Consider the following 19,354-nt stretch of genomic DNA (forward strand, 5'->3'; position numbering starts at 1 on the left):
TCTCCAGAGAAGGGCGTGAACTCTGACCCTTCTCCGGAGGCCAGTGAAGGGCGGGAAAAGCCGGGCAGTCCTGGGAGGACAAGTAGTGCGCATGCCCAACTGGGCTGAGTAGGAGGGAAACGGTGGGAGGGCGAAAGTGAATGAAGTAGGAAGTGCGCATGCGTACTACGGTCAGGGCTGGGGCGAGACTTCGCTCGGCACTGGGGCGGGGCGAGGGAGTAGAAGGGGCGGAGCTTTCAGGCTGGCGCGCACGCGCCTCATCTGCTCGCGTCGGGTGTGCGTGCGTGCGTGCGTGTTTGCGTGTGGTCACAGTTCCCGCCATCAGCCGCTCTCCCTGACTGGGGGAGCGAGCGGCCCCTCTCTTTCGTGCCCGGTGTCCCTTCCTTCCTAACCCCCGGCTCCTCCCCCTCCGTGAGGACTCCGTGCTTCCGGCAGGCCTGTCCGAGGCTCCGGACTCGCAGGCACAGGTAAGGTGGGCCAGGCGAGCGTCTCAACTGAGCCTTTTTACCCTGGCGCCCCAACCCTGGCTCCCCTAGCTCCCCCGGCCCAACCACCCCGTGCGGTCCGCCCACTTGGCGTTCACTCTTCTGGAGTTCGCCCGGCTGCTGCTCAGCCCGCCCTCATCCTCGCGACGCCCCCTCTGGCCTCACAGGTACTCCACTTAGGTCTTTTCCCAGGCTTTTCCTCTCCTTTGACCTGGTCTTTACCGTCACTCGCTCCCTCCGCGACCCGAACCTGACCCCTCTTTGCTAGGGGCTGTTGTCGTCCGCCACTCGTCCCTTAGAGAGGCCTGCTATCTCTTCAGGTGACTTCCGTTGCCGCACGTCCATCAGGCCTTGGGATATGATACTGTTTCACTCTCTTGGCTGTTCTTCACCTTCTCTTTCCTAACCATTTCTCACTGAAAGGCATGATTTGTATTTTTTAGTGCCTTTGGTTGGTCCCCATCTCTAGCCATCAGATCAGGTTGTCAGGTTTACCTGTTTTAGGTCATGATCCGTGAAAGGAAATGATAATTGACGACAAAATTCTGTCTGAAGAGTTGACCTGTAGTGGTTTTGTAATCCTTTCAAAATTTAGGCTCTGTGTAAATACCTTTTTCGGGGTGGCAGTGTCTGACAAGTCTCCAACAGGAAAAGCTATCAGAGGATGTCAAGTAGGCAGTTGGGATATACTGGGTTGGAGCTCAGAGGAGAGCTCTGAGCTGGATATATAGGTAAACGTATATAATACATAGATGTCATCTGTCATGTTGATAGTAATTGAAGCTATGGATGTGGATGAAATTACCTAAACAGAGTACAGTGCTAGAAAAGAAGGACCTAGGATGGAGCACCTGAGGGATTCTTGGTGTTTAGTAATCGGATAGAGTACAAGTCTTGTAGAAAAGGTAAAGGAAGTTATCAATAATGTTGAATTCTTCTGAAAGGTAAAGTTGAATGAGGACTGAAAGGCCTGTTGACGTCAAAGTAATCTATGATCATAGGGAGAGATGTTTGATGGAGTAAAATGGTTATCTGTGTTCAGTCCTAGGTTGTTCTCCTTTTACTCTTCCCTTCCACCCTGTGTTTTAAATTCTACCTGTATATTGATGAGAAGTTTTATTTCCAGCGTATTCCTTTTGTTTTCAGCTCAAGATCTAAATAGCTAACTGTCTGCTTGACATCTCAACTTGATTTTTTTTCTTAGGAATTTCAAATGTAACATGTCTGAAACCAGTCTTAATTCTCTCCATACGCAAATGCTTTCTCTTCCGGTATCCTGTTTCATTAAGTGGTATATCCATTTATCCATTTACATAGTGTAGAAACTTGAAAGCCCTCATCCCATGTATCTATACCCTCTTCAGGTTCTGTTTATTCTTACTTTCATTATATGTCTTGAATATATTTCTGTACATTTTCATTAGCACTTTTCTAGTTCAAGCCACAGTCCTCTCTCACCTGGACTTAATGTTTCCTATATTCTCATCTGTAAAGTGGCAATAATAATCACCTTATTGGATTGCTATGAGGATTAAATTAAATAACCATGGTAAGCACCTGATGTAAAGTAAATAGCCAGTGAGCATTCATTGTTATTGTAATTGTCGTTATAAGCGAATCACTTCAATACTCTCCTGTCTGGTTGTCCTAATTTCTTTCATTCTTGCTCCTTTCACTCTCTTCCCCAGACCCAAACAAACCACATCACTTTTCCATTCAGCAGTAACACATCATTTCTCTGCTTAAAAACCCACCCCGGTCCTTAAATCAGGTACCCTATTATAATCTTTCATCATGCCCGAACTTCATACCATTTTTCAGAACTTTTAATTATATATTTACTTGTGTGATTATTTAAAATGTGTCTTCTACTAGAATATGGGTTAGGAACTATTTCATTTCTATTTCTCAAGAATTTGTTAAATAAATAAATAAATTGGAGCTTGCTATAAGAAGCATCATGTCTTTGGGAAACACCAGCTTATTGATATTCTTGTCATCTGATGACAAACATCTTTTTTCACTCTGCAGACAAATTAAAGGACAAAAAAGACCAAAGGGTTTTCCAGCTTTGGATGATTTTACCCATTCTTATGTCATAGAATCATTCAGATTTTAGACTCTTTGAATTGGAGATAAACTTTATCTAGGTCAACTTCTCTCTTTACTTTCAGCGACCACACTAATTTTATCTCTTTGTGCATTTGTTTTATGGATCTTTTTAGGAAAGAAAGCCCTTAGAAATCAGAGCAGTGTTTATATATTTTAACAACAGGTTAAACTATGAGACCAGTGAAGATGAGGTTTCCAAAAATATATAAAGGAAAATTCCATGTTTAAGTAAGTGGTTGGTGGTAGTTATGGAAGAAAATACTAAAAATTTAGTAATTTGTGTGTGTAGAACGGGATTTATGTTGAGAAATTGAAAATTAAAAGTAGGAGTGCCAAACACAGAAGCATTTGGATTTATTTTGTAGATAGTGATGAGCTGTTAAAAATGTTTGGGAGAAAGTTTCAGTTAAGCAAGATGAATAAATTCTAGAGATAAGCTGTACAACATTGTACCTATAGTTAACAATACTGTATTGTACACTTAAACGTTTGTTAAGAGGGTAGATCTCATGTTAAGTATTCTTACCACAGTAAAATAAAAAAAATTTTTTTTAATGTTTGGGAGGGGAATTAGCATCAGTAGCACATATTTTCGCATTTACTAAGTGCCTGTTATTTTGTTGGGAGTACAAAAGAAAATAAGACAGGGCCCCTCCACCCTCCCCCTGCCCCCTTTAGAGAGAAAGTTAAGGAGACACACTTTAGTTGGTAAGAGATAAAAAAGAATAGTCCTTTAGAAAGGGTATTATAGGGTAAAGGATTTATTGGATAGAAAAATCTTGAGAGAATGGAGACTGGAAAGTGGTTGCTACAAATCATTGGGGATGCAATAAGGTAGTGGTTAAAAACATGGCTTCTGGTGCTAGACTTAGTTTTGTCTCTTACTGACTCTGTAACCATGCATAAATTACCTGATCTCTGTAAGCCTCAGCTTCCTCATTTGTAAAATAGAGATACTAATAATCCCCATCCTTTAGGATTATTGTGACGATTATGAGATATTGCATGTATGGTGCTTAGTACTGTGCTTAGTAAATGTTGCATAATAAATATTAGGTGGGAAGAATGGCAAAGTGATGCATTTCTGAATTAGGGTAGTAGTGATGGAAAGACTGTTTTAGATAAATGAGAATGAGGTTAAAGCTGATGCTAAGATCTTTTTGTCTGAATGACAGTGGAAGGACAAATGTAGGGAAGTCTGGGGAGTCTCTTAAAGAGGGCGTGGACTGTATCATGTTCACATGTGTATCCCTAACACAGTGCCAACAGATTGGAGTAGCTCAATAAATGATTTTTTACCAAGTGAACAAAGGAGTTTAAAGTTGACGTTATAGTATTCAAGAAGGCAGTGAGAAATGTTTGGGTAGAGCTTCAGGGAAAGTTGAGGCTTTGAGAGGCCTAAATTTGGGAAACAAGCCCATGAAGATAGTTTTGAAAGAAAAGTAAAAGCCAAGTTTACCCACCTTTTGAAATTTGTATCAACACATCATGGAAGTGGTATTTTAAGATTTAAGACATCCAGCTATGTAACAATGTTTATAAAGTCAACAAAGGATATATTCTTTTTTTCATTGCCTTCTTAGTTTCAAAATGTAGCAGGAGTAAATTAAACAAGACACAAATTGATGAAGGTGCGTGCTCCTGGAGTCCCTCGTTTTCCACAGCAGATATATCCCTAGAGTTCTGTTGATTATGTGTATGTGTGTGTATGTGTATCTTGAGCATTAAATGTTTTCTATAAAGTAATTTGTGGTTTTTAAGTAGTCAAAGGGTTAATTTTGTATAAAATTTTGTAACAAAATTTTGTTGTAAAATTGTATAAAAATTTTAATTTTGTAAATGAATTTTTTTTAAAAAAGGCACACTTACATTTTCTTTAGCTGAGTTGATGGCTCCCGGAGAACTGGCATAGCTGCAGAATATGAGTAGTTCCCCAAGAAGAGCGCATTGCCTTTGGCACAAGGATCAGAATAAAGGTGAATTGTTATTACATAGGGTTTTTCAGTAAAAGTCACTGAAAAGTAAGTAATGTTTTTATTTTGGTTATATGTTTCCAAGAGTATGCAAACTGGCAAGAATTGACAGTTTTCTTCTATTTTGTAGTAATAGTTTTGTGCTTTAGCATGCTTTCATAAACCACAGAATACCCTCCGGATAAGAATGTTTTCAAAGAAGTACCTAAAATATGAGCATTTAAATAACTGTAGAGGGTATAGAAACATTTTTGCCAGTGTGGTTGATTGAGCTTTCATAGACTGCTCAAAATTGAACAGTAATTTTAACAATAGTGAAGAAATTTAGGGAATGGGGGATCTCTTTGGATGTACTTAAAGAATAATTGGTTTTCCTTGTACTTTGTTTTCCTAATATTGCTTTGATAGTGAATTAGCATTACAGAGTTCAGTGAAACCTTGTCTTTGTCCTAGGTTCATAGAAAGTTTAACTGTTACTGGATCATGCTAGATACCAAAAAGGAAACTTAGTGTTCTTTCTCTTAACCAGGTAGGGCAAACCCTGATAATATGATCAGTGTACAAAAGTAAATATAGTTAATTCATTTAGTGCAAGAGCAGATAATGGACTAGCTTGAGGCATTAAGAAAAAATCTTATTGATTCTGCCAATTTTATGTCCTGTACCTTTTACATTTTTTCTCGTAGAAGAAAGAGAGATTGCTAGTAGAAATGGTTAAGAAAATGTTCAATATCTGATGTAAAATTTTATACAAACCAAAACTCTGCATCAAAATGTTTGAGAATTATATCTAGAGAAATCATGTATTACATATAGAGAGAATTATATAGAGGGAAACAGAAGTAACCAATAAAGTTTTTTTATTGAACTTTCATATCTTCACCTCCAAATCTTGTTAAATAATCTAATTTTTTAAAATATGTTTTTGTTGGAGGAATTCAAGGTCAATGTCCTTACTTGTGTTTTGGTCTTTAAGGAAAGCACTAAGATAATTGGGTTTTATGTTATTCGCTTTTAATTTGGCACCCTGACATAAGGAAAGACGAGGTAATTTGATAAACCTCTTTCTTTAAGTGAAGTTTCTTCATTGAACAATAAATTATATGAATCCCAGTTTAGGCAAGTTTACTAATGTTTTTTGTTTTAATAATGCATTCTGTAACTGCATATTCTTGTTTTTCATAAATGATTTTTCTCTCATTGAATCTTAACAAGATATGTGGACAGCTTTGCATTTAGGAGAAATTCAGATGCACATAGAAAAAGCCTATATGTAGTATTCAGAAGATGAGGTATACAGTGCAGAGTGATACTCTTGTAGAGAGCTTAGTAAACATAATCCTATATCAGCCATATAAAAGGGATTTATGGTTCTGGTATCTGCTGCCGTATATTTTAACAGTAAATCGAATAAAGTTGATAGTGCTGATTTGTTCATTATTCTTGAATAATGAGTTTGTTTCTTGTGTGCCAGACACTGTCCTAGTGGGGATGCAAAGATTAAAGAACATATTCCCTGTCTTCAAACAGCAAAGTCTAGCTAGAGAGAGACAAAGAGGTAAATAGACAGTTTATAATACAATATGGTAAATGCTGTACTAGAGGTAAGCACAGGGTACAACAGAAGAGAAAAGCATTCAATGCTGTCAGTGTGGATATGGGGTGAGAGAAAAAGTGAAAGATAGCTAGGAAAGCCTTCTTAGAGAAAATAATTTCTAAATTGAGTTTTGATTTTATAGCCAGGAGAAGAAAAAAAGGGGGGTGGTGGGGGATGGAGAGAGTAGGTAAAAATCCTGCAGAGGTAGACCGCAGTGTGTGCAAAGGTACAGTGGCTTGAGAACATATGCCTTTTTTAGGGAAATTGTAGGTAGTTCAGATGGCTGGATTTGGAGGGTTTGTTGGGGATAGAGAGGTAAGCAGGCCCTGGATCATGAAGAGTGTTTATGCCATGTTAATGAGTCTAGATTTAATTGTGAGGGCATTGGGGAGCTGTTGAATGATATTGAAGAGAGTGATGTGATTTGACCTGAAGTTCACTATAAAGATGTCTGGAAGGTATATGGAAGTAGAAATGACAACCTTACCTTCCATTTCCAGTCCAATACCAATAATCATCAAGAGAGAAGTCAAAGATAACTCATGTTTCTGGCATGGGCAACTGGAGTAGGAGAGGGGCCACATATTCTTGACAGTGCTGAGAGACAGAGTGGAAAAAATCTCAAGGCTGTATCTAAATGATGAAGCACCAAATTATTAATTGTAAAAAAAAAAAGCATTACAAACACATTGCTGGCCCAGATTTTGTAGTTACTAGTTTGAGCAAAATGTCACATTAACAGGTCTGTAAACAGTAGTGGCCTTTATTACTTTGATGGATTCATACACCCAGCCAATTATACTATCTGAATCTGGCCACAATTAGGCACTCAAAAAATTTGATGAGATGAGTGAGTAATAGTAGAGGACTTACAATGCATAATATCTTTTAACTATTCAAAGTGTTTTCATATCTCTCTTTAAAGTTATTCTTAGCTGTTTGATGTACAGCACCTAGAGGCCTCGAACTAGGATTCCCCAGGCTGTATTCTACCTACAGGTGGGTTTTGTTTGATTTGTGGCTTTAAAAAATAAGTTTGAATTCATTGCCCACAATTTAAAATGGGCAGTTGACAGAAAATTTGGATGTCATTTTCTTGAAGAATTAGATGATCTGGCAATGCTAGGTTCACTTTCTACATGGCAAAACCGGCTAGATTTGAGTAGCAGTTTTCATATTCTGCCTGCCTAAATCATTTGTGTCACCTACCTGGCCTCTATAGGCAGTGAGTTGGTGACCCTTGTTAACAAGTTATTTGTCTGGGATCTTTGGGTAAAGAGGTGTTGCAGACAAGGAATAAATTCAGAAAGTGGACAGTAATTCCATTCATATTGAAGCTGCTGCCTGTTGAGTGCTTAATGTGTGTTATTTCATTTAATATTGCAACACTATAGCATTTTCATATTCCTGTTTTACAGTTGAGAAAACTAGTTGTTAGGAAAGGTAAGTTACAAATTAGTAAGTGACAGAGCTGGCTCTTGATATCTAGATCTAGTATGCTTTTCCTTTGTACTTATACTACTACTTTTAGCTTTTCTAGTTGAGCTGTTTAGGCAGAGGCAAAGTTTAATGATTTTTAATTTATTAAATTATAAGCAAGAATCTGTATTAAAGGCAATGTTTTTAGAGATTTGAAGGCTACAGTATAAGTTTTGTTTTAATTTTAGATGATTGCATATATGTGTGTATATGTGTAACACACGCACTATTTGATAACATTTTTTGCTGTTACTGTAATTGTATTTACTTGCTGACATCTGGTAAGCTGGTTTGAAGAGTCTTAGACATTCTGTCATTTCTGTAAGTATCAGAAGTTCACTTGGGAAATTTGAATATTTGTCAAAGATAAAATTGATAAATATTCTTTCCAAGGATGGTAATATTAAGCATAAATGGTAGGTGGATCTTAGGAACAGGGTTTTTTTTTTTTGGTTAGGCTGTTTTCCCTAGAGAATAAATGATTTTCTGAAGTAATATAATTCTTTAGGTTAAACTAATTTGATTATTCTCACAATTATTTATTCATTTAAACTAATTTGATTATTCTCACAATTAATTACTCATTATTCTCATAGTTATTTATTATTTATTCACATATGGATATGTATTGACTACCAACTGGTAGAAAGAATTATTTGGTGATATGATTTGATGTTTTGCTAGGAACTCAATTCTAACAAATGCAGTCAGCTGACTGAAAATATTTTTTTACTTATATTTGAAATTCAAGATCCTTTAACATCATGAAGGAAGGTGAAAGTTGCTCATATTGCCATGGGCACTCACACTGAGAATGGAATCTTTAGTATTCCTGATTGTCTTGCCTTTAGTAGCAATAGTATGGCTGTTAATGGTACAAAATGCAAAATTTAGGCACTAATGGACACGGGTACACGGCAAAGGAGAGAACATGTGCAGAAAAAATAAAAGGTGGGTAAATTCAGTCACTGAATGTCAGTGACTGCTTCATTTGTTTTTCTTACCTGTGCCATCCAGCTAACCAAAGCCTTTGAGGATACTTAGTAAGAGGTAGTTTATTGAAATGGAGAAAAGGACATAAGATGGTTCATTAAATGTTCTCTTTCAAACTCTTGTTTTAATCACTAGTAAATTGTAACTTATTATTTTATTTTATTTTTCTTCCTTAGAATCTGTCAGGTGAAGGTATATTTTTTTCTTTTTAATTTGGCTAGAAGCAATTTATTTTTAAAGAAAGTATGTCTCCTCTGAAGATACATGGTCCTATCAGAATTCGAAGTATGCAGACTGGGATTACAAAATGGAAAGAAGGATCCTTTGAAGTTGTGGAAAAAGAGAATAAAGTCAGCCTAGTAGTTCACTACAATACTGGAGGAATTCCAAGGATATTTCAGGTATTACCAAATTTTGATTTGGAATAGATCTTCAGTCACATCCTTTAGTGAATAGCTGTTCTGTGCCATACTAAGTATCATGGTAGCCCTCCTAGATTACTATTTCTTGCTTCTTATTTCCAGGACACTAATACTATTAGGTATATATATTATAAATTATTCAGCAAAATGGTTGATGGTGTATAATAAAGAGTAGGAAGTAGTCACCATTATTGAAAAGAAAACTGGTGGGAGGAAGCTGAAAGGAACTGAGTTTGGATACTATCTATCTAAGCTATGTTTAAAACCACATTAGGATAACTTCAGTTATTTTTCCCCCCTCAACATATATGATAAATTCATCACCATTTAGTGTTAGCTTTTTTTTTTTTTTTTGAATCATTCCTTAAGCCTTTAACTTAAAACATCCCTCAAGTTTTTGATGTAGGACCAAGTCCTGTCTTTTGAATTTCCCCGACTGTTGTATCCTTGCAATATTGAGTTTATTTTTATTTTTTTAATAGATCTCTATTGGAGTATAATTGCTTCACAATACTGTGTTAGTTTCTGTTGCACAACAAAGCGAATCAGCCATATGCATACACATGTCCCCATATGCCCTCCCTTTTGAGCCTCCCTCCCATCCTCCCTATCCCACCCCTCTAGGTCATCGCAAAGCACCGAGCAGATCTCCCTGTGCTATGCTGCTGCTTCCCACCAGCTAACTATTTTACATTCGGTAGTGTATACATGTTGATGCTTACTCTTACTTCACCCCAGCTTCGCCCTCCCACCCTGTGTCCTCAAGTCCATTTACTATGTCTGCGTCTTTATTCCTGCCCTGCAGCTAGGTTCATCAGTACCATTTTTTTTTTTTTTAAGATTCCATATATATGTGTTAGCATACGGTATTTGTTTTTCTCTTTCTGTCTTATTTTCACTCTGTATGACAGACTCTAGGTCCATCCACCTCACTACAAATAACTCAATTTCGTTTTTTTTTTAGTGTTAGCTTTTAATAAGACTCATTAGTGTCTTCTTAATTACTTCTTCATAAATAATCCTGCCAAAGGTTGTGGTATAGACCGTTCAAGGATGATTATTCAAGGTCATCCTTACAGCTGTTTTCTTCTAACTGTTAACTTTTGAAGGATCTCATTATTTTTTCACTGCAAAAGATAGTTATGTTGTTTTCACTTCTGTCTTGTGCAGCCAAGAACTACTTGTGTTGATAAGAGTTGAATTTAATGTCTTACCTACATTTTTCTGCACTTAAAAATGCTATATTTGTTAATTAGATTATATAAAAGTATAATATTCATTCTAAAGTACTCTTTTGAAGAACAATTTATAAAACTTTATGCTTGAGAACCAGAGCTGAAGTAAAATTTCTATTTATCTTTGCTTTTAAACTATGGAAATACATTGATTATGATTTTATGTATCAAAGATATTCTTAAATAGATTGGAGGTGGTGACATGGGTAATAGAAATGATAGTTTCTACCACGTGTATATATCTACTAATTGCCCATCTCAATGAAAGAAAGATTTTTTTCAAATAGAGGTTCAGTCTTTCAGTCCTCATCCCAAATTAGCACTGAGTAAATATTTAAATACTTAAACAAACATAGATCTTTAGAAGCATGAGGAATCTACCTGTGATTACACCTTCATCTCAGTTCTAGATGAATTTGCATTCAGCATTCATTTGTCAACCACCTACAGATTACCGTGGTGGGTACTGTGCTAAGGGCTAAGAATACAGAGCTGAATGAGACACTTTTCTTCTCAAACTTAAGAGTAACCAGATACATTCTCAGCTGTAAAATTATCTCAGAGATACTGAGGTAACACAAAGAAGGAAGTGTTTTGTGCTCTGAGGATTTAGAGGATAGATAGGAATTTGCCAGACACAGTGGAGGTAAGGTGGAGGTGATTTCTATAATGGACAAACATGCTAGTGTGAGTCAACACTCAGGGAACCAGAAAATTATTTTAAAATAAATGCACAGTGGGAGTGAATGGCAGAAGTAGAAGCTGAAGAGTTAGATAGGAACCAGATCTTGAAGCATCTTGTTTGTCATACTAACGGGAACTTAGATACTAAGGAGCCAAGAATCTTAAGTTTAAATTTATTTGACAGCTAGGCGGATGACTTTGTTTCAAGAGCTAGTGGGAGAATAAGGACGTGTAAGAGGTTATTGTGAGAGTTTAGATGAGAAATGAAAGTCCTGAGCGAAGGAAAAGACAGTGGGAGAAGCAAGTGGAGGAAAGGGTAGATTTGAAGAGATTTCAAGAAGATTTAATTCATTAGATTTGGGGGGTGAGAGAGAAAAGAGTCTGGGGAGATTCTTAGGTTTGAGTGGATGGCAGTCCCTTTCATCTTCTCTTTGATAGGGGACAGAGGGGAAGAATTGGGGCATGAGGATTGGGAGAGATGAGTTTTCTGAGGTGTCAGGCATTCAGACAGTGGTATCTACTAGGCATTTGGTAAAACAAACGAGCTCCGGCAGAGATCTGGACTTAGAGAAAAGGCTGAGAGGCCTCACCATATGGGTAGTAACTAAAATTGTATGACTAGCTAGGATTTTTCAGTTGTTGAAATGATAAAGTTCAAGATTATTCTCATATTGACTGAAATAATGGTTTTATGCAGTCTCTTTTCCTTTTTGCACGGTAAACTGCTGATTTAAATATTTTGGAGTTAAAGCATCTGAAACTAGTTGTTGTGTTTTATGATAGAATTTCTACTCAAGGACATGAATTTAAGACCAACTTTGAAGCTTAAAAAATGTCATTTAAGTTTGAAATAAATAAATTAAGGCTGGTAATACTGATTTTTCATTCTTATCTAAAAATTGTCAAAGGTCAGTTCTCCCTAATTTAAAAAAATTGTGAAAAGCTATTACTTCTTTCTTTATGCTGTTCAGAGGCTATCTCTTCAGCAAAAGGCAGCTTTAGAAACCTCTGTAATATGCCTGCTGAGGGGGAGTGTTAGAGAATAAGGATGCCCGGTTGGCAGGAATTATTTATATTAAAAAAGTGCAAGATTTATTAGTTTAGTCTTGGAAAAATTTCAACCAAGAGAAAACAAAAGTTATCACTTAATAGCACATATCCAGAGTCTGGAAGAGTATAAGACAAGTTATTGAACCAGTTCTGGGGAGTGGGAGAAGTAAGCTAAGGGAGTTCCAGGGTACTTATGATCTTTGTGATTGAAAGTTAAATGAACCTTGCTTAGACAGTTAAAAAAGAAAAAAAGAATGTTCTAATGCTGGTAAAGGTTTATGTTGATGTGTTTTTGAGAAGTGGAATTCTTTCGAGGATTACAGCCTGGATTAGTATATCCTTTTATATTGCAGCTGCTTAAACCACTTGCTAGATATTTTATAAGCTCTTGTTTAAAAAAAAAAAAGAAAGAAAAAGCCTCTAGTCCAATATGGCTTTCTAAACTGGTGATGGTATAACCATCAAGGCTCTGTAAATTAACTTATTAGTTTTTATAACTTTATAACTATACTTGAAAATATGCAGTTTCCTACCAAAAAAATCAAGAGTGTTAGGATTACTGTGTAAAATTTTAATAGTATGTGTTTGCCTCTCCTAGAAGTGAAATCTTTGATTTAAATTGTGTCAAAAATGGAAACTCTTTTTGGTTGGGGGAAAAAAAACACAACTAAATTAATATGGGAAAAAGTAAGAAATGTGTAACTTAGAAAGTATAAAGTTTAGTATTCATTATACAACTTTTTCTGCTTCATTATAATTCGTTTTTAATGATACTTTTCCTTTTGTGTTGATCAGCTAAGTCATAACATTAAAAATGTGGTGCTTCGACCCAGTGGAGCAAAACAAAGCCGCCTAATGTTAACTCTACAAGATAACAGCTTCTTATCTATTGATAAAGTACCAAGTAAGGATGCAGAGGAAATGAGGTTGTTTCTAGATGCAGTTCATCAAAACAGACTTAATGCAGGTGAGCACTAATCCTCCCAGGGTCTGACATTAGCAGTTATAAAAAAATATTACTAGGTAGTAGACCAGTATTCCTCATGAATATTGATGCAAAAATTTTCAACAGAATACTAGTAGACCTAATTCAACAGCACATTAAAAGAATTATACTCCATGACCAAGCGGGATTTATTTCTGAAATACAAGAATAGTTCAAGATATGAAAAAAATCTATCAATGTGATTATTCAAATTAGCAGAATGGAGGACAAAAACCACATGATCATCTTGATGCAGAAAAAGTGTCTGATAAAATTTAACATTCTTTCATGATAGAAACACTCAACAAAGTAGGAATTAAAGGAAACTACCTTACCTCAACATAATAAATGCCTTATATGAACAGCAGATAGCTCGATGATGGGAAACTGAAAGATTTTCCGCTGAGATCAGGAACAGGAAAGGATACCCTCTGTTACCCATTCTATTCAACATAGTACTGGAAGTCCTAGCCAGAGCACTTAGGCAAGAAAAAGAAATAAAATTGGAAAGGAAGAAGTAAATTTATCTTTGTTCTCAGATGACATGATCTTATATGTAGAACACCCTAAAGATTCCACGAAAGAGTGTGTCTAGAAAAGCAGTAGGATTTAAATTACAATTGGGAAAACTTACCTTGTTACATAAATCTTATATACTTACTTTTTTATATGAAACTTATTCTGAGGTTTTATTCTTGCTATGAAAACAGAAGGTACTATAGAAAATCACACAGTATGATAAGATTCCCCTACCTCCTCCAACCCCTTTCATTTAAAATGTTTTGATTTTTTAAAAATATATATTTATAGGCATCTGGAATAATTTTTAGGCATAATCTGGAATAATTTTTAGGAATAATCTGTTGCTTAAAATGAGGAATAATCTGTTGCTTAAAATGAGTTTTCCACTATTATTGTTAGTCTCCAGCTTTATCATCATCAGTAGTTTGTTATTACTGATATTTTACAGTTGGCAAACTTTTGAGTTTTTTAACTTAAATATAACACATTAAAAACATTTTAAAAATGAAGATGTAGCAATGCTGCCTTGCTTGGATTTAATTAATACCTCTATTTCACACACTATTTTCTTGTTTAAAAAATTTTTTATGGTTGTTTGCCATTTGGTTTCTATTCATTATGTGTTCATGTTACCAAATCTGAACTATGTCAGTCTTCTAAATATTGAATCTTAGAATCAAGGAATTGAGTACTGTTTGAAAGTTTAGAATATATCAGGGATTATGTCTGTATTTCTATATTTGTTTTATTCCATCATATTAATTGAATCACTGTTTTAAGAATTGATGTGTGTAAGGAAAGCATGTCTCTAAATGCATTAGAGGGGACTTCTCTGGTGGTGCAGTGGTTACGAATCCGCCTGCCAATGCAGGGTACACAGGATCTATCCCTGGTCCGGGAAGATCCTACATGCCGCGGAGCAACTAAGCCTGTGCGACACAAGTACTGAGCCTGAGCTCTAGAGCCCGCGCGCCACAACTACTGAAGCCCACGCACCTAGAGCCCACGCTCCACAACAAGAGAAGCCACTGCGATGAGAAGCCCACGCACCGCAGTGAAGAGTAGTCCCTGCTTGCCACAACTAGAGAAAGCCCGCGCACAGCAACGAAGATCCAATGTAGCCAAAAATTTAAAAATTAATTAATTTTAAAAATAAATAAATAAATAAACGCATTAGAGTGGAAAGCACAGTAGACTGGGGCCCAAGTTTGAGTCTGAACAACATGGCATAATGGAAAAACATGAGCTTTGGACCTAAACAGGTTTGGGTTTGAATCCTAGCTCTACTTGTTATTTCCTGTGTGGTTTTGGGCAGCTCCCTTAATAACTGAGTTTCAGTTTCCTCATCTCTAAAATGAATGTTTTATCACCTTAATTTCAGTGCTTAATAAAAAATTAGAGCTCATTAATGTAAAGCATGACTGGCACATGATAGGCACTCAGTAAGTCATTACTGCTTTTAGAGTGGCTAGCTGTGGACTCTGTACTCTTAGGCAAGTTGTTTTAATCTTTAGGTTTAAGTTGCCTTAGCTGCCCAAAAGTGATAATATGTACTTTACAGACTAGAGTAAGCTAATGAATATAAAAATACTTTGAAAAGTATGAAACATTTAAAGTATAATATGTGGTGTTTGAAATGAATGGGAAAAAGACTAATATTAGATGAACATTGTTGTCTATAAATAGGACAACCAGCTAACCATTTAAGAAGATAATAAAACTGGATCCTTATCTTACTCCTTCATCTAAATAGATTTTACATTGATCAAAGATTTGAATGTAAAAAAAAGGTGATACAAGTATTATTAGAAGGGTAGAATGGATTTTAACATAATATATGGATGGAAAAAACCTTTCTGAGTATGACATAAAACCAGAATCAATAAAGGAAAAGAGGGCTTCCCTGGGGGCGCAGTGGTTGAGAATCCGCCTGCCAATGCAGGGGACACGGGTTCGAGCCCTGGTCCAGGAAGATCCCATATTCCGCGGAGCAACTAAGCCCGTGCGCCACAACTACTGAGCCTGCGCTCTAGAGCCCACATGCCACAACTACTCAAGCCCGCGCACCTAGAGCCCTTGCTCCGCAACAAGAGAAGCCACTGCAATGAGAAGCCTGTGCACTGCAACCAAGAGTAGCCCCCGCTTGCCACTAGAGGGAAGCCCGCACACAACAATGAAGACCCAACGCAGCCAAAAATAAAAATAAATAAATAAATTTTTAAAATAAATAAAGGAAAAGATTAATAACTTGGACTGTGTAAAAAATTTAAGTGATCTCTGTGACAAGGAAGAAAGAAAAAACGAAGAAAACTTTAGCCACAGTGACAGAGTTAATATTGCTAATATATAAATACTGACTTTCCAAATCAGTAGGAAAAAAGACAATTCAGTAGAGAAATGGACATATAGGAAATTCAGGAAGAAAAACAGGTGGCCCATAAACACGAAAAAATTCTCAACTTCACCAGTAATTAAATTCAGATTCTTACTGTCACATTGGCAGTAGTGTGAGGGGAGGCAAGATACTCTCATATACTTGGTAGGAGCTTAGAGATTTTTTTTCTTTTAATACATTTATTTATTCATTTTTGGCTGCCTTGGGTCTTTGTTGCTGTGCGCAGGCTCCCCCTAGTAGCGGTGAGCAGGGGCCACTCTCCGTTGCTGCGTGCGGGCTTCTCATTGCGGTGGCCTCTCCCGTTGTGGAGCATGGGCTCCAGGTGCACAGGCTTCAGCAGTTCTGGCACTCGGGCTCAATAGTTGTGGCTCGTAGGCTCTAGAGCACAGACTCAGTAGTTGTGGCACATGGGCCCAGCTACTCTGCAGTATGTGGGATCTTCCCAGACCAGGGCTCGAGCCCATTTCCCCCCGCATTGGCAGGTGGATTCCCAACCACAGTGCCACCAGGGAAGTCCCGAGATTTTTTTTTTTTGAGGAATAGTGATAGTATCAGTTTAGTTTAAAATTGTACATCCTTTACACCAACATTCTTTTTCTAAAGAGTTTTATCCTATGAAAGTTGTTCCATTAGTGCAAGAAGATATGTAAAAGGATGTTCGGCATTATTTGCAGTGTTTTTAAATTAAAACATTCCAAATGATCATCAGTGAGAAATTAATGAAATTAAAATATAAAATACTTTTTTTGGGGGGGGGAAGGGCCACGCCACAGCTTGTGGGATCTTAGTTCCCCGACCAGAGATTGAACCCCAGCCCCCAGCAGTGGAAGCACAGAGTCCTAACCACCACTGGACTGCCAGGGAATTCCCTTAAAATACTTTTTTTTTTTGCGGTACGCGGGCCTCTCACTGTTGTGGCCTCTCCTGTTGTGGAGCACAGGCTCCGAACGCGCAGGCTCAGCAGCCATGGCTCACAGGCCCAGCCGCTCCGCGGCATGTGGGGTCTTCCCAGACCAGGGACGAACCCGTGTCCCCTGCATCAGCAGGCGGACTCTCAACCACTGCGCCACCAGGGAAGCCCAAAATACTTTTTAAAGTGTATAAAAATTCATATTTATACATTACTTTGCATGTTCTTTAAACTAGCATTGATTTCTTTAGAATAGAAGCCATTTAGTCTGCTGAACTTACAGAGAGTGTTTTGGCATATACATTACTGGAAGTATATCAGTCACTGGTTCTGACACATGTCCTTAGCATCCAGTGTCCATGTTCATGCCATAGATACACAGTGACTAACTTTTCTATAGTGTTAATTACCAAATATTTATATAGGAGAATTTCTAGCATTTTCTGTTTGCATTTAAAAACTTACCCTTCTATAATCAATACATGTTTCCAGATTTTTGCATTGTTATTTAATTTTTTGCTTGATCCTAGTTCTAAATTTTAGTTACTGTATATATCAGAATTAATTTCTGTCAGATAAGCACTTTGATTTTTTTTATTTTTCCTGTTTCTGTTTCCTCAAGATTAAATAATAATAATGACACCTCTTTATTAAAGTAAGTGATTTGAGATTTTTTTTTTTTCCCACCAGCCATGAAACCTTCTCAGGGTTCTGGTAGTTTTGGAGCTATTCTGGGCAGCAGGACCTCACAGAAGGAAACCAACAGGCAGCTCTCTTACTCAGACAATCAGGTATGTTTATTTGAATCGTTTTAGCTTTTTTTAAAAAAAAGATAATCTTAGATAGACATTCTATAAAGTAGTTGCAGGAAGTAGAATTTAGACTGTAATGTCTAGTAATTCTTGTGTTATCTCAAGGGTACTTTCCACATATCTGAAATTTACCACAGTGTAATTTTTAAGAACATAGCTTTGAAGTTAGATGTGGGTTTGAGACTTGGTGCTGCCACTTACTAGCTGTAGGTCATTGGAGAAGTTCCTTAAGTACCCTGAGCCTTAGTACCCATCTGTAAAATTAAGACAGCAATAATATTTTAAGGGTTGTTATGAGATAATGCATGTTGTAAAAGTGCTTAGCCCGTGATACCATATACTAACAACCCCATAAATGTTTGCTGCTATTATTTCTTTGATGCTTTTTGGGTCTGTTCTACATTATGAACTTTGCCTCTATACTATATGATACCAGACTGTTTTGTTGGGTCTTCTGTTTGCTTTTTTTTTTTTTTTTTTTTTTTGCGGTACACGGGCCTCTCACTGTTGTGGCTTCTCCCGTTGCGGAGCACAGGCTCCGGACGCGCAGGCTCAGCTGCCATGGCTCACAGGCCTAGCCGCTCCGCGGCATGTGGGATCTTCCCAGACCGGGGCACGAACCTGTGTCCCCTGCATCGGCAGGTGGACTTTCAACCACTGCGCCACCAGGGAAGCCCCTGTTTGGTTTTTAAACAGTTTTTCTTTCATAAATATTCAGCCAGCCATGAGACTTACTGTGCACTATTGCGGCTTAGCAGTCCTGTGTCTCTTTTAATTTGTCTTAACAAAGGTAAACCAGGTGTGAAAAGAAACTTTGAAGCTCCCCTGTAAGTAAAAGCATGAATTCTGTTTGGCTGTGCAGATAGGTTGATTACTTAAACCATTTACTGGACTAAGCAATCAATGAATAAGATTTCATTTTTGTTAATTTCCTTTTACAAGTTGGGGTTTTTTTGGTTTTTTTTACATTTTAATTGAGATACGATTGATATGCAGTAAATTGCACATATTTAAAGTGTGCAATTTGATACATTTTTGACTTATGTACATACCCGCAAAAATCATCACCATAACCTAGTGAACATAGCTCTAACCCTTAAAAGCTTCTTCACCCCCCTTTGTAATCATTCTCTCTAGCTCCCGCTCTGGCCCCTATCCCTAAGCCACAAGTGAATTGCTCTGTGTCACTCTAGATTACTTTGCATTTTCTAGAGTTTTATATAAATAGGATCAGTGTATAATTTTTTTTGTCTGGGTTTTTCACTCATTATAATTACTTGGAGATTGATCCATTTACAGGTAGAAATTTAACGTGTTAGAATATTTAAACTATAAGTGTTAACATCTAGCAGATGTTAACATTATATCTAGCAGAAGCAAATATACTTTCACAAATAATGATTCCCATTAGTGAGATTATAAAATCAATTTTGTGGATTGTGACTAGCATTAAATAAAAAAGGAATAGAGGAGAAAACAATAGAGAAGGTATTATACATAGTAAGGAAAAGTATTGGTTTCTGAAACTTCTGGTTTTATTTATGTGTATGTGTAATATGTTGTGATGTAAAATATTTCTCGCTATGGGGTCATGGTCAAAAAAGGTTGAAAAATATGCAAAACAGTATGCATATAGTATGCTACTGTTTGTATAACAAGAATAAAATATTGATTTTTATTTGCATAAAAAAACAATAGAA

General features: G+C 36.9%; 1 protein-coding gene across 8 annotated transcripts in view; it reads left to right on the plus strand.

Moving 5' to 3' along the window:
• Nucleotides 1-202: 202 nt before the first annotated feature.
• USP37 (ubiquitin specific peptidase 37) overlaps nt 203-19,354 on the plus strand; it is an 89,691-nt gene continuing 70,539 nt past the window's right edge. Inside the window, exons 1-6 of one of the 8 annotated variants that reach the window (XM_089916366.1) lie at nt 203-467; nt 4,478-4,573; nt 7,093-7,166; nt 8,816-9,040; nt 12,826-12,997; nt 17,533-17,633. In XM_089916366.1, coding sequence (XP_089772492.1) covers nt 8,885-9,040; nt 12,826-12,997; nt 17,533-17,633 — 429 coding nt within the window. In that variant the 5' untranslated portion in view covers nt 203-467; nt 4,478-4,573; nt 7,093-7,166; nt 8,816-8,884. The other 7 variants (XM_089916364.1, XM_089916362.1, XM_022567676.3 and 4 more) reach the window with 7 other exon arrangements.

This window comes from Delphinapterus leucas, chromosome 8, assembly GCF_059928025.1.
Source record: "Delphinapterus leucas isolate spDelLeu-1000000601 "Yukka" chromosome 8, BTC_Dleu_Yukka2, whole genome shotgun sequence".
NCBI classification, from domain to species: Eukaryota; Metazoa; Chordata; class Mammalia; order Artiodactyla; family Monodontidae; genus Delphinapterus; species Delphinapterus leucas.